This window comes from Nicotiana sylvestris, chromosome 7, assembly GCF_000393655.2.
Source record: "Nicotiana sylvestris chromosome 7, ASM39365v2, whole genome shotgun sequence".
Lineage (NCBI taxonomy): Eukaryota > Viridiplantae > Streptophyta > Magnoliopsida > Solanales > Solanaceae > Nicotiana > Nicotiana sylvestris.
This window is the reverse complement of record NC_091063.1, coordinates 8,968,298-8,983,887: the sequence shown is the minus strand read 5'-3', so window position 1 is coordinate 8,983,887 and position 15,590 is coordinate 8,968,298. Positions and strand designations below refer to the sequence as shown.

The following is a 15,590-nucleotide window of genomic DNA, read 5'->3' as shown; positions in this document are numbered from 1 at the left end:
ATTAGAACAGCCCGAATTCAATGTACTAACTACATATAAAGTTAAAAAGCTGCACGGTCCAGTCTTGTCTGCCACAAGATTTAAAGAGAAAACAGATAGTAATGCAAAAATAGATTAATACTTAAGATTTTAAATATTGTCTGATGACTGCAAGTATACGTGTAGTTTCTTCACAGAATATAGTTGGATTGATCAACTAAGTCCTGCCAATGCTGATTCTAATTTATCAGCTGAATAAACTTAAAACAGCATTGGATCACTCAAATATGACATATATATAAGTATATACTAAAACAGGATTATTATTGAGTTAATACCCTAAAATCTCCCTAAACTATTACGTTTTGTCAGTTTCCTACTTAATTTATTCGGTGTCCCTGTAATCCCCTTGAACGATATCTCTGTAGTTATTAAAAGCCCCCTCGTTACTTTTTTGGCAAAATGTGTGAAATAACTCGTTTAAAGGCGCGTGGAAGATGAAATTATCCATAAAATGGCTCCACCTGGCCTGCTTCTAACGGCTAATTAGCGTTAAGATATTCAATTTCTTTTTCCTTTCTATTTTCTTTTTATTCCAGATTTTTTTCTTTATTTTTACCCACTTTTTTCATTTTTTTTTTTTTACCTTTCTTCTTCCTTTCTCCTTATTATTATGGGTTCCATTTGAAACTTTTCTCTTCTCTTATTTCTTCTGAAATTACCTTTCTTCTTCATTTTTTCTTTATTTATTTCTCTATAACTTCTCTTGTCAAAACCTAGCCGTTTTAAATCCCAAATCTCTGGCTAAACCAAAAACTATAGTGAAATCAAAGGTTAGCGTGAAAAAACTACAGTGAAATCAAAGGTTAATGGTGAAAATCTAGATTGATAGAAGGGGTAACCATTGTTGGAGGAGATGGAAGAACAAAGGCTTTTACCCATTTTTTATTTTTGACTATTAGTTCAAATTATTAAGTAAAATAATAATTAAATTATGCTTGACTAATAGCCTGTTTGGCCAAGCTAGAGAAATCAGCTTATTTTGAGAGAAGCAATTTGTGTTTGGCTAATTAGTATGAAAAGCACTTTTGAGAAATAATTTGTGTTTGACCAAGCTTTTTAGAAAGTGCTTTTAAGTGTCAAATTACGAATAAGGACATGAATAGATTTACTTAATAATTAATATTATAAGTAAATAAATAATATCAAAATTTTGTTATTACATGCAATAATTAAAAAAATTCATTTTATTTAAGTAAAATATGAAAATAAAATTTAAAAGTACTTAATTCTTTTAACATAAGTTAAATATATTAAAATTCCTTCAACAATTATAAAAGCATTCACCCCTGAAGTCACCATATATTAGAAAATTTTCCTAAAAATAAGAAGAAATATTTATAAATTAATGTCCTAAGCATTAGGTTTAAAGGTTATTTTGGTATATACTATATTTTGTTAAGGGTATTTTAGGTAAGAAGAAAAGCCAAAACTGCTTCTGCTTCTGCTTTTGGAAAGAAGCTACTTTTTTCTGCTTCTCTGAAACTGCTTCTGCTTCTTCCCAAAAGCACTTTTTTTCCCAAATAAGCTTGCTCAAGCATCTCAAGTTAGGAAAAAAAAGTGCTTTTGAAAAAAAAAGCACTTTTGGCCTCTTGAGAAGCTTGGCCAAACAGGCTATAAGTAGCCACGTGTTGTAAACTTACAGTTTAAAGTTAATTGGGAGCATGCATCATACATAGCTAGAAAAAATCGACGAAGGGATTTTTAGTAACTAGTTAGATATAGTTCAAGGGTGTTTTGGGGACACCGGATAGTTTAAGTAGGAAACTGACAAAAAACATAATAGTTTAGGATGATTTTAGGGTATTAACTCGATTATTATTATGTATAACAGTGTGCTCAAGTAGACATGTGTTACGTAATTAAAATCTCAATATTCTCCAGGAACCTTGATGGACTTAATTGGTTATAATACAATATTGGTAATGATGGTAGCAACAACCCCATTTAAGATAAATGGCTAAACAAATGGAGTAGTGAAATTGAATCCAAGAGTAAATATGCGAATATCCAACTAAAGAAGCCAAATTAAAAATTCAAACATTTCTTATTATTAACTCACGCAACTGCTCTTTGATGTGATCTTTCCTTTTGTTCTCCTTTTTCCTTTGTTTTTTTTTCTTTTAGATAAATAAGAGCAGCAACTACGTACTTTTCATTCCAATTCAATCCGGAGAGATGGCGCCGTCATATGAGATCTTGTGGTTACATTCTCAAACGCGGTGAGTGATAGTGAACGAGTGTGTATTCATATCCTCAAATTGAACAAGTGTCTCTAGTTGTCAGTTGGTGCAATTTGGTCCATTTCAACGAGTCCTGCCCTTACACGTGCACAGGGGCGGATGCACTTTGAAAACACTAGGTTCATCTTAATATACTATACTAGTATTTTTTGACCGTGGTGTACAAATTTAAGCAAAAAAAAAGTTCACTAAAGTGGTAATAAATGATAGATAAGAACTCGTAACATTAAAATACAATGGATTTGAACTCATGAAACTTAATTTTTGGCCACCTGTGCACGTGCACCCAAATATCTTCATTATCCGTGGTGTTGGAAAAACGAATAAAAAATAGTTATCCATCCATATTATCCACTAAATTATAGGTTGGATAATGAATTTTTTAAAAACGGATCAAATATGGATAAGAACTATATTATCCACTTAGAAAATGAATAACTAATGAGGTTGGCTACTTAAGTTTGGGAGACCGAGAATCTTTTCAAAAGTGCTCATATTCAATATGGGTGGGTCTGATAATTTATCCGTTTTTTACATTACTCATTTTTTACGCGGCCGTTTGCCACCCCGTGGTACATGTAGCAACAGCCATAGGAATTTGGATCTTTCAGTAGCATCTTCGGTCACGATTCCCAGCATCTAATCTCAGATGCTTCTTACTGTTCCCTTAATTATTTCACGGCTAGCTCACGTTCATCACCCCCAACTTCCATATATATAATCCCTTCTTTACGCTCCACTTTCTGCATTATCATAGAGAGAAAACGAAAACAACTCTAGCTATAGTCTCCTTGTTAAAGACATGAATACAATATTGGAATATCCGCTCGAAGCTCTTGCTTTTAATTACTTGAGCTTCGGTTTCTTAACTGTCGTCTACAATGTTTGGGCGTGGGTCGCCGTTATTACCGCCGCCGTTAGCTTCTGGAGGATCAAAACTTCTTCAACTTTGCCCTTACCGGAGCCACGTGGCGACTTTTCCGGTGCCCCATCTCCATCTCCACCGCCGCCAACCTCGGTACCATCATGTTCATCATCACCGCAGGTTGAGAGGGTAGCAAAAGAACCTTCTTCAACAGTTACTACTGAGATGTACCCTGGTGTTTCTATGAACAAAGAAGAAGGAACAAAAGGGAAACTAACGGTGTATTTTAAGCAAGATGACGGCGAAGAATGTGACGTCGATGGAGACGACGGTGATCAGGACGGAGAAGACGGCGCCGTTGAAATGTGGTTTGAGAATTGGGAAAATTTATTGAAAATGAGAAATGGGGAAATGGGTTGGTATAGATGCCAGGACATGAAAGTAATTGACGGCAACGTAGTTAGGTTGTGGGACGGTTGTAGACGGCGGAGGAAGGCGGAAACCACCGCTTTCTCAGTTGGCGTAGGTAGTACTTGGTAGATTTATAGAAAAGAATCAATGGTAGTAGGTTACTATAGCCTATAGGTGTATTTAGTTGGGAATTTGCAATATATGAAAACTAAAGTTGTACATTTGTTCTAGTCAAAATGTTCGTAATACTTCAATCTTGATAATGCAAACGCTGAAGTATTGGATAAGCTTTATGAGTTTGTTCTCTACTTCAGTCGCAAATGCACATACACACATACCAGCACCCAAGCTGTGATCATCTCCGACCCTTAGCACCATTATTTTACACCAAAATGGTGTAAACATCAAAATGGTGAAGTTAATTAACTCCAATCCATTACACTACTTTTTGCATCAAAAAAAAAATATTCCTTTATATTCTTCTCTTTCTTCTATATTAGTATATTATTTTCTTTAAGAAAACAAATCCTTTTTTTTTTACATATTTATCCCATATATAATTCATATTTCTTTCTTATATAACCATTTAATATAAACTTATTTTATACCTTTAATTTTTAAATAATATAAATTATAAGCAAATATTATACATTATACATATTAATCCGAATATGTTGATCATATGTGAGATATGTTGAAGGATTTTGAGAAGTTTAAAGATGTCGATGCTGGAAGAAAAAAAATCTGAAAGCAAGGCTCTTCTTATATTTCATCGAAGTCCGAGACTCCTACTCCTGATTCTCCTCTAAATAATCAATGAACAATATTGTTTTATTTATAGCTTGTTTGGATGATTGTTATGCATCGTTTCATAATGTATCGTATTGTACTGTATTGTATTGTACTGTATCATTTGATAAATACAATGTTTGGATAGATTATGTTGTTTGTCATCATTTCATTATATTACGCACCAGCAATATGAACAATAAACTTGCAATATTATAAAGAAAAAATATGATACAAGGTAAAATTACTATATAAAAAGGTAGGGTAAATGATAAAATAAAATAATTTAATAATAATAAAGGGTGAGATTGAGAGAAAAAGACAAGGTAACGACGCGACCACACCAAATCGGTCGTTACATAAAGTGGCACATTTCGTCCACATAGACAATGAGGTATAAAACAACCCCAGCAACAGAGAAAATTAATAAGCAATTATCAGAGGAGCACACCTGGAAACCCAAACTTAATAAATAATCGGACAACTCTTAATACCGAGCGTGAGAGGCTTGCTTGAGACCGTACAATGATTTGTGTAGTTTACAGACATAATCTGGCCTACTTGTATCAATAAACCCTTTAGGTTGTACCATATATACCTCTTCAGTTAAGGTAACGTGCAAGAAGGCATTGTTAGCATCCAATTGACAAAGTACCGAACCTTGAGAGACAGCAATAGAGAGAATGACCCGAACAGTGGTGTGTTTCGCAACAGATGAGAAAGTCTCAATATAATCAATACCTGGCCGTTGAGCGAAACCTTGAGCAACCAAACGGGCCTTGCATTTGTCAAGACTGCCATCAGCATTTTGCTTCACTCAGAATATCCATTTAGATCCAACTATATTCTTACCGGGGGGACGAGGAACAAGGGTCCAAGTGCCTTGGTTTTTCAAAGCAGCGATCTCAGCAAGCATCGCAGCATACCAATCAGCATCCTGAAGAGCATTAGTCACACTCTTTGGTTCACTTTTAAGTGTAGGCAAATTAGGATGGCCAGACGCATTTACAAATGCCAAAAGACAAAGTTGGGTGAGAGGCTTATGTATATTGTTCTATGAACGTGTAACCATGTGATGAGAATTTTGTGAAGGAGGTGGAGGGGGAGCAGTTGATAAAGCCGGTGAAACAGAAATTTCCATGTGTTCGGGTGTTCCAGTTGATGCCAATGGTGAAAAGATTGGCAATGAAGACGGCATTGAGTGAGTGGAGATAGGATCGGATAGAGACATTGGTTCCACAGTTGTTACTGCAAGAGATCTATGTTCCTGTACACTTGATGAATCTGGTGAAGCAGGAGACAGAATAGAAGAAGAACTAAGAGAAGTTGTACCTTGATAACTGTTTGAAGTTCCCAAAGCCTTACATGATGAAGGAGTAAGAGATGAAGATGCACCAGTACTGGGAGGAGCCATAGAGTTGGTAGAGCCAGTGGGCAATGGGATAATGTAATGAGGAGCCCAAGTGAGAACAGTGTTATCAGCTACAAGATTGTCAATTACAAGAGATTTAGAATAAGGAGACTCATGCTCAACAAAGTTGACACGACGGAAAACATATATCTTGTGCTTTTGAAGATCATAGCATATATAGGCACTTTGATTTGTAGAGTATCCAAGGAAAATACATGGTGAAGATAGAGGCTCAAATTTATTTTGAGAATAAGGACGCAACCAGGGATAACAAAGACAACCAAATACCCAAAATTTATGATAATTTGGAGCACAAACGGAAGTATGATGAATCATTATGAAGCAATAGTGTGGGAAGTCTGTTAATAAGATACACTACAGTCTGAAATGCATAAGACCAAAAGGATAACAGTAGCTTAGCTAAATGAAGTAAAGTAATACCGGTTTCAACTATATGACAGTGTCTTCGTTCTGCCGTCCCATTGTATTCCGGTGTATATGGTGGTGTAAGAAAATGAGAAATGCCATGAGAGGTGAAGAAGTCTCTTAAATAAATATATTCACCACCATTATCTGAGTAAAGAGTGACAATGGGTGTTGCGAAAAACTTTTCAACAAGAGCCTTGAATTTAGGAAATATAATAGAGACATCAGACTTCTTTTTCATTGGATACAGCCAAATATACTTGGTAAAATGATCGACAAAAATAATGTAATATCGAAAACCATCTATAGAGGAAACAGGGGCAGGGCCCCAAACATCAGATATACAAATTCTAATAGAGAATATGATTTTACTGATGAAACACCAAATGGAGATTTGTGCATTTTATTGCATTTACAAGAATTGCAAAAGAATTTGGAAGAGACTACTCTAGGAGAGACATTTAAAGAACTTAAAATGCGACTTAAAACAGGAGAAGACGGATGACCAAGTCGATTGTGCCAAGCTGTAGCAGAAGAAAGTTGAGTATGAAGAGCCCGAGGATGAGAGCAGTTGTATGAGGATGCAGGACTGGGTGGCCTTCACAACATATGAAAAAGGTGAGAATTCTACAGAAACATTATTCGTTTTGCATAGTTGATAAACAGAAAGTAGATTTTTCTTTATCTGTGGAACACAAAGAACATCGGAAAGATATAAAGGACATTTAGGAGTAGGAAGATGAGAAGAGCCAAAGTGTGTGACTTTTAAATTATTTCCATCGCCAATCATAACATCATCACCAGTATAATCCGAGTGAAGAGAAAGGTTTTCTAGATCACTCGTAATGTGATGAGAAGCACCCGAGTCAAGTAGCCAATTTGAATTACCCATAGCTGTTGCATTTGCAACATTGGCCATTGGCTTGGGATCAACGGAATCAACCATGGAGGAAGATGCTAGCCAAGGGAATGCATTCTTCAATTTTCTGTATTGCTTGACAACATGTCCTGGTTTATCATAATATTGACAGATCATCTGGGGCTTAGAATTATTCTTTTGATATGATCCAGTGTTATTCTTCTGGTATGATCTGGTATTACCATAGTGTTAGAACATACGCAGCGGAAGCAAGCATACAAACCAGACATCAAATACATGTGAACTAGATAATGCAATAATAACGAGATTAGAAGCACTAACCTCTTGAAGTAGTTGCACAAACCTTCCAAGCAGCAAGAATCCAGGGCTGCAGTCTTCTGCTATTTGCCTAGTAAAACCTTGGACGATTTTGCTATTGGGTGGGCAAGAACAATACAACTGAAAGGTAAGTTATTAGGTGAAACTAGTCTTCCTTTAATAAACCCGAAATTAAGCCACAATAGGGGCTCAAAAACGTGTAGGATCTGCAAGTAGAATCCTACTCTAACTCAAAAGGATAACTTTTCTCCCAAGCTACTTTTTACCCAAGTCTGTCCAGGTTTTTACTAGGTATAGCAGGGACCACAGAAATAATAAGAGGCTACTAATTATAGTATTAATTCGAAATTAGCATGAATTAATTCTTATTATAATTAATTGCAATTTATTCCACTAAAAAACTGCAATTGAACTCCTCAATATGAATTTCGGAAATTCATTAACACTTATTTTAACTCCCCATGTTAAGATTTCAAATACCGGTTAATTAAATTAAATCACTGAAAATTTAATTCAATTAACAAATTAAATACTTTATAATTCCGCTTAAACTATTTCATGTGACGGATACAAAATCCACCGGCCGAGTTTTCACATGAAAACTTGTAAGCTTATATAAAGGGGTATCATCAAACCCAAAACCGAGTCATGGATTCTATCAACTAAATATTATTCACAAATGTTATTCGTTATTGTCCAATCTATTAGGCATATACTAACTCTAAATAGAGTCGTACCTTTTGATAAATCAAAATAATAAACAAATTACATTGATCATAATAATTATATCAAGATTAGGAGTATAAGCTCATTTAATGAATTAGAGAGAATGTTTTATATATTCAGTACAAAAACATCTTTTCTCTACTTGATCCGTTCAATATACACTGAGTATACTAGCACAAAAAGTTGAAGTAAAACTACTCCCATAATCAAGACAAAATTATACGATAATCTTGTGCTACAATCATCAAGATATTTTGTCCAATAATATCTTTGATTGTGAACATAGTTTATTAATTATGAGAACCAACAATTTAATCTTCTGTGCACGAGCTAAGACTCCATACACTAAATTGTCTACTACATAACTAAAAAGACACACATGTAACAAATGATTTATTTAAAATAGTACTTTATTGAATTGAATAAATTAAATAAACAATTGTTCCATAAAGAATAAAATATAATACTATGTCTAAACCGTACGGTTAATATTATATCCCAACACATAGGACTTGGAAGTTATGTTATCCCTAGAGGTAAAAGAATTGAGAGTAGCAATATTAGCAGTCAATGGAGTAGCAAGAAGACCTTGATCACGCTGGATATATTGTTCATAATCACATAACATCTCATGCAACTCATCAAAAGAAAGTGGTGTATCTCGAGTGCGAATTGAATCAGAAATACCTCTCTATTCAGGAGGAAGACCCTGCAAAGCATGTAATGTCACATCATCCAAAGTCAAATTTGCACCAGTAGAATTAAGAGGTGTGACCAATTGCTTAATATGCTCAAGGTAGGAAGTCATAGATTGAGAGCCCTTGGTTGCCCGAGACAAAGATTCTTTAAGGCTAAGAATACGACATCGAGAGGGACGAGCATACATAGTATGCAAAGCAGTCCATACATCATATGAAGTTTCAGCAGCATTCACAAGTGAAAGAACTTCTTTAGAAAGAGAAGCAATAATCGCACTTCTTAACAATTGATCTTGACGATACCAATAGTCAGATCGAATTTGCTGTGTAGATGGTTATGTTGTAACAAACTGTGTGAATCCATATCCAATAAGAACGGATCGCCATTGTGAATACCAAGTTTGATAATTCAATGACATGAGTTTAATGGAGGCTTGAAGTGAGGGCGTAATATTAATTAAGGATGACTGAGAAGATGGACTTGTGTTTGGTTGAGAAGGGACAGTGAATGAGGGGATTGGGTTTATTATCTGAGCCTTAATATTAATATTAATATTAATTAGCAGAATTGGTAGTTGGAATCAAAGGTGAGGAAGATTGGGTAGATTTTCCTTCAGAATCCATGGGGCGTCGGCAAAAAAATGGTGGATAGTTGCGCCATTAGGCAGCATAGACCGGAAGATCTTAAGAATGAGCCTTAGTGCATTTGATATCTAAACGGATAAGGATAAGTTATGCAATACATCTATATCTATCTATCTATATTATTATAAAAACACGAATAATAATGTTGGTATACAAAAATATCCTTGAACAATTGAAGTTTAATTCTACTGGTGAAGGCCATAATTATCATTACAATAAAGAGTTCTATTAAATAGGAAGTTATCCCAGAGTCTGTATCAAATTGCACGTTATTGTTACCCTATTTATTTTATTTTATTAAAAAGAACCACTTTAATCAAGTACTCCTGTTTCAACTGAAAATATGTCTAATAAATTATGTATTTTCAAATAAGAATTAGGACTATCATCTATCAAAAGGAATGAGATAGATTTTCAAACGCAGTTAATAAAAAAAGAGAGACCTATTCTGAGCTTTTACTGTCCATGATTTTTTTTGCTTCCACATAATTTGAAAATCACAAGGCTATAGACACTACAATGGTATGATAAGTAATATACAAAACTTTACCAATTATACCATAGATGACAATTATGAACCGCAAAGAATTGGCACTTGCTTGATTCGAAAAAGAAATATGAAGTGCAAGACAAACATAAATTTCATTGTCTATTAGAATATACAATTTCATCTATTATTGAATTTTTATAGTCTAAAAAATTTATATACAAAGCTATTCTCAAAATATTGATCAACTGTTATTGAATGTCGGATAAAATTGTTATATTTAAACTTACCTAATTTAACTTTGGTGAATCAGCAATGTACTAAATTCAACAATAGTCATATCCTGTTTCATACGTAAGAATTCTATATTTTTTACATTAACTATATTGCTAACAAATTAAGCAGTTGAATTTTTTTTATCAAAGCAACGGAAAAAGCCCAAATAAGAACTGCTTTTGAAAATTGATTTGGTACTCAAAAAACTTAGGATTGCGTTAAAGAACTATATGTACATGCTAATAACTACTATAAAGAATTAGATTCTGTTTGCTTTTAAATATCCTTTTTTGTCTAGCAACTTGGTAAATCATTGCTATGTTAACAATTTATTGGTAATTTGGAATTTTATTGTGAAAGAATTGAAATTTGTTGTTTTGTCATAAAGTACTTTCCCTAAGACAAATTCCATTGAAAAAAAAAAATTAAAACAAAGGACTTACTTTTGGGATTACTTGATCTTATTAGTTGTTAATTTCATTATAATAGGACTTAGATTTTGAGGAACTTTATGGATGGAAGAAAACTAATCATAAAATAGATATGCTTTTAAATATAAGTTTATTTTTTATTTTTGGATAAAACAAATAGAAGTGCCTTAAAATTTGGAGATACCTGATACCATGGAATATTTAATAACGAGAACTTGGTAGTATTATAATTTTAAAAAATAAAATATATATGTGCTCAAACTTCTTTTACCTTTTAAGCAAATTTTATAAAAGTATTAAGTAATTATTTTTCATAAATATGAGAATCAAACATAGAGACTAGTATCCTTAATATAGGCTACTAAATCTGTTGAGTTGCCCTTAATTATTGTAAGGTGTAATTAGTATCCGTTGAAACAATTAAGACTTTCTAAATCAGTCGTTATAGAAATAATAATATTACACACATTGACAGATCCTACTATAGTTTTCGCATTTCATTTCAGGAGTTTTCGTTGGTGGTGTTGTAGCTTGTTGGATCAACATTTACTCTTCATTTAATTTTTCATATGTTGAACTTACAAGTATTTTCCTATTTTTCATCAATGCGCAACATCATCACTTGTAAATCATCATAAATTAAGAAGTAACTATGTACTTCGATGAATGGCTAGCGTGATCCTCGTATCATCTTGTAATCCCATAGTCTACTTACACTTTGTTTTTCATAAGAAAATAGTACTACATAGTAGTTTGTTGGCGGATATTTTCTAAAATCTCTGTGGCTATTCAATGTGTTAAAAAATTATAATAAAATAAAACAACTAACTACAATTCACACGAATGGTCATTTAATTTTCTTTTCAGATAATTTCAAACAATAAGATAAAGTTCAACGAAATAGAATCTCTTTATTGGTTACAAATTTGAATTTATAGTTTTTGAATGAAAACTTATATGTTCATGTTAGCGGAAACGTAAAAGAAAGAATACAAGATTTAATGTGGTTTGGATCAAAATAATTCTACGTCCACCAGAGAACAGTTGCCTTTTTATTTTTAACAAAGGAAGGGGAGAGTTCCCAATTACACTTAAGAGAATTTCTCTCTTAACTCTCTACTCACTACAATGTATTGTATTATTTTTGGGATGATTTCTATAAATGAAGGAGTGCATCTATTTATAGAGGTAAAAACCTCCTCTTGATGTCATTGGTGACATCAAACTACCTCTTCTTGATGTCATGGGTGACATCAAAGAAGGAAGCATCCTCCTAGCATCCACACCAACTCTTCCAATTGGCATGCCATTGTTGACTAAACATAAACCAACACTTTTAATCTCCACCTTGGTTTGCCTTTCGAGCGTGCGTGTGAACAACTCTGGCCAAAACTTCTAAGCTTACTGGGCAACCCCGTTGTAAGAAACAAGAAGAATCAAACCATTGTTGAACATACCACCTCCACCTAGCAACTGTTCTCTTCGGAGTTGCATCAGTTGATGCACACCCCCGCCAAGTCCTTGCAGTGTGCAAACTTAGCGAGCGGGACTATCTTGGTCAACATGTCTGCAGCATTATCGTCTGTGATAACCTTCACGACCTTGATAGTTCCCTCATCAATAACATCTCGAATAAAATGAAATCTGACATCAATGTGTTTAGTGCGCTCATGAAATCTCTGATTTTTCATTAGATGAATAGCACTCTGACTATCACATCTAAGAGTTGATTCCAGCTGAACCAAACTCAATTCCGCTACTAAACTTTTCAACCAGATAGCTTCCTTTACCGCCTCCGCTGCTGCCATGTATTCTGCTTCTGTCGTAGATAAAGCGACAATCGATTGCAGAGTCGACTTCCAACTAATGACACTGCCAACGAGGGTAAAGATGTATCCAGTTGTGGACCTTCTTCTGTCAAGATCTCCTGCATAGTCAGAATCTACATAACCGAGAATTGAAATACCTCTACCACTTTTTCGAAAGGTCAGACCAACACCAGAAGCTCCTTTGAGATATCTCAATATCCACTTGACAGCTTCCCAATGCCTCTTTCCTGGGCTGGACATGTATCTACTTACCACACTTACAGATTGAGCAATATCTGGACGTGTGCATACCATAGCATACATAATGCTACCGGCTGCACTGGCATAAGGAATCTTTGACATATGCTCCACCTCATCCTCGAACTGAGGCATTTGTAACTCTGAAAGTTTAAAATGAGGAGCTAATGGTGTACTTACAGGCTTGCACGCATGCATATTGAATCTCTCGAGAACCCTTTCAATATACCTCTTCTGAGAAAGATGTACAACACTGTCTTCTCTTGAAATATCCATACTAAAGATTTTCTTTACAGCTCCTAAATCCTTCATATCAAATTTCTTACTCAACAGTTTCTTCAAAGCAGTTATCTCTGTAATGTTGTTAGTAGCAATAAGCATATCATCAACATACAACAGTAAATAAATCATTGAGTTACCAGACATCTTCTTGTGATACACACAGCTATCAAATGCACTCCTTGAGAATTCATATATAGTCATGAATGCATCAAACCTCTTGTACCACTGTCTAGGGGATTGCTTCAAACCATACAAAGACTTCTTTAGTTGGCAAACGTGATCTTCTTTTCCCTCAAATAGGAAACATTCAGGTTGATCCATATAGATTGTCTCTTCTAGATCACCGTGTAAGAAAGTAGTTTTGACATCAAGCTGCTGAAGCTCCAAGTCAAATTGGGCAACCAATGCTAGTAGCATGCCAATTGAACTATGCTTCACGACTGGAGAGAAAATCTCATTGTAGTCAATTCCCTCTTTCTGACTGAAACCTTTTACAACCAATCTCGCCTTGAACCTAGCATCTTCCACTTCAGGAATTACCTCTTTCTTTTGATAGACCCACTTGCATCCAACTGTCCTCTTCCCCTTTTGTCTTTTCACTAAGACCCATGTCTGATTCTTGTGAAGAGACTCCATCTCTTCAGTCATGGCTAACCGACATTATACAACATCCTTGCAAGAAGTTGCTTCAATATACGAGGAGGGCTCCAGATCCTTAATCTCTTCTTGTGCAGCTACGAACGCATATGCAATCAAGTTTGCTTGATCTATAAGGCATTTCGGTTCTCATGTCTGCCTCTTCTCCCTCCCCTTCACAATTGTGTATGGTTCATTGACAGCAAGTTCTTCAAGGTCTACAACTTCTGACTCATCTTTAACCTGAGTCTCTTGATCCTTTTCCTTGGCAAGCTCCATCGGAAGCTCCACCTACTCATCGTTCTTGTTTCCTGAAAACTACACTGAAATTTTATAGGGATCAAGTATAGAGGATGCATCGAAGGTGAAATCTATACTAACTATAAATTTGAGTAAAGACAAACACCAAAGTTTGTACCATTTTACTCCATCCACATACCCTACGAATATGGCCTTCTTATCCCTTGGTTCAAGCTTTCCTTCATTAACGTGATAATAAGCTGGACATCCAAATACTCGTAAGTATGAATAGTTAGAGGGTTCACCTGACCATATCTCATTCGGAGTCTTAAAGTCAATTGCCGATGCTGGAGATCGATTGACAATATGAGCAGCAGTGTGAACTGATTTAGCCCAAAATACTTTGGACATTTTGGCTTGTAGGAGCATACAACGAGCCTTTTTAAGAAGAGTTATGTTCATTCTCTCGGCAACTCCATTCTGCTGTGGGGTATGCCTGATAGTCCTATGTCTTGAGATCCCATAAACCTTGCAGAATTCATTAAACTCTTCATTGCAAAAACTCCAAGCCATTGTCTGTGCGAAGATACTTGATTTTCCTCTCCATTTGATTTTCAACCAAAATCCTCCACTCTTTAAATGTTTTAAAAGCATCACTTTTTCCTTCAAAAAATGCACCCAAACCTTTCGTGAGAAATCATCAATAAAAGTGAGAAGATACCTCTTTCTGCCCTTCGATGGAAGTTTAGAGGGACCCCATAAATCTGAATGGATGTAATCTAGCATTCCTCTTGTCTTGTGTTTGCCAGTGCTAAAGCTGACCTTCTTCTGCTTCCCTAGAACGCAGTGCTCACAGAAGTCAAGTGTGCTGATCTTCTTACCTTCCAAAAGGTTACGATTGCTTAACATCTCCAGTCCACGTGCGTTCATATAACCTAGTCTCATGTGCCATAGTCTTGCCTTGTCATAATTAGATAACTGCACTGTAGATGAATTTGCAGAGCCAACAATGGTGCTTCCCGCCAATGTGTAAAGGCCGTTCTCCAGCTTGCCTTTCAGCATGACTAAAGAACCTTTAGTCACCTTTATAGTTCCTGCTTCGCTTATGTACCTGTAGCCTTGTTCATCCAGAGTACTCAGGGAGATCAAATTCTTCTTCAGATCAGGAACATGACGGACTTGTGTAATAGTCCTTAAGACTCCATCATGGCAGCGAACCGGAACTAAGCCAATGCCAACTATTGCACAAGTTGCATTATTGCCCATTACTACGGTTCCTCCACTTTTCTCATAGCTGCTAAATCAGTCTTTTCGGAACGTCATATGCAGAGTACAAGCAAAGTCTAACAACCATTTGTTTCCATAACTACTATTATTATTACATGATGTTGTTAGTACATAATCATTATCAAAATCATGTACCTGTTCAACTGTAAATGCACTCGCCTTTTCCTTGGACTTTGACATTGGACAATCTCGTTCAAAGTGCCCCTTCTTGCCACAACCCCAACACTCTGTATTCTTTTAGTTCTCACGAGACTTTGATCTGTGCTTTGATTTTCTCTTTCCCTATTGGCTAGTCCGGCCTCTCACAAAGAGCCCACTTGCCTGGTCATCTCTATCTTCTTCAATGTTCCTCTGCACATCACTAGAGTTAAGTGCCTGCCACACTTGCTCAAGCTTGATAGGCTCCTTGCTATACATCATTGAATATGTGAAAA

The 15,590-nt window shown here is 35.3% G+C and overlaps 2 protein-coding genes across 4 annotated transcripts; one reads left to right on the top strand and one right to left on the bottom strand.

The window, feature by feature from the left end:
- The first annotated feature begins 2,896 nt into the window (after positions 1-2,896).
- On the top strand, positions 2,897-3,779 carry LOC104243335 (uncharacterized). Its single transcript, XM_009798514.2, has one exon. It carries the CDS (start codon positions 3,085-3,087, stop codon positions 3,685-3,687), a length of 603 nt encoding a protein of 200 aa, XP_009796816.1. The 5' UTR covers positions 2,897-3,084; the 3' UTR covers positions 3,688-3,779.
- Positions 3,780-4,616: 837 nt separating this feature from the next.
- LOC104243337 (protein transport protein sec31-like) lies at positions 4,617-9,522 on the bottom strand. Of its 3 annotated transcripts, none has more exons than XR_011400963.1 (2): positions 7,386-9,522; positions 4,617-7,275 (listed from the first exon to the last, which is right to left on the bottom strand). XR_011400963.1 is itself a non-coding variant. In XM_070150787.1 (2 exons), the coding sequence occupies exons 1-2, from the start codon at positions 6,423-6,425 to the stop codon at positions 5,402-5,404; spliced, it is 654 nt and encodes a 217-aa protein (XP_070006888.1). In that variant the 5' UTR covers positions 6,426-9,522; the 3' UTR covers positions 4,617-5,401. The 3 variants fall into 3 exon arrangements, 1 of the variants encoding a protein (XP_070006888.1); XR_011400964.1 differs by having other exon boundaries at positions 4,617-5,829; XM_070150787.1 differs by having other exon boundaries at positions 4,617-5,829; positions 6,200-9,522.
- Between the last annotated feature and the right edge of the window lie 6,068 nt (positions 9,523-15,590).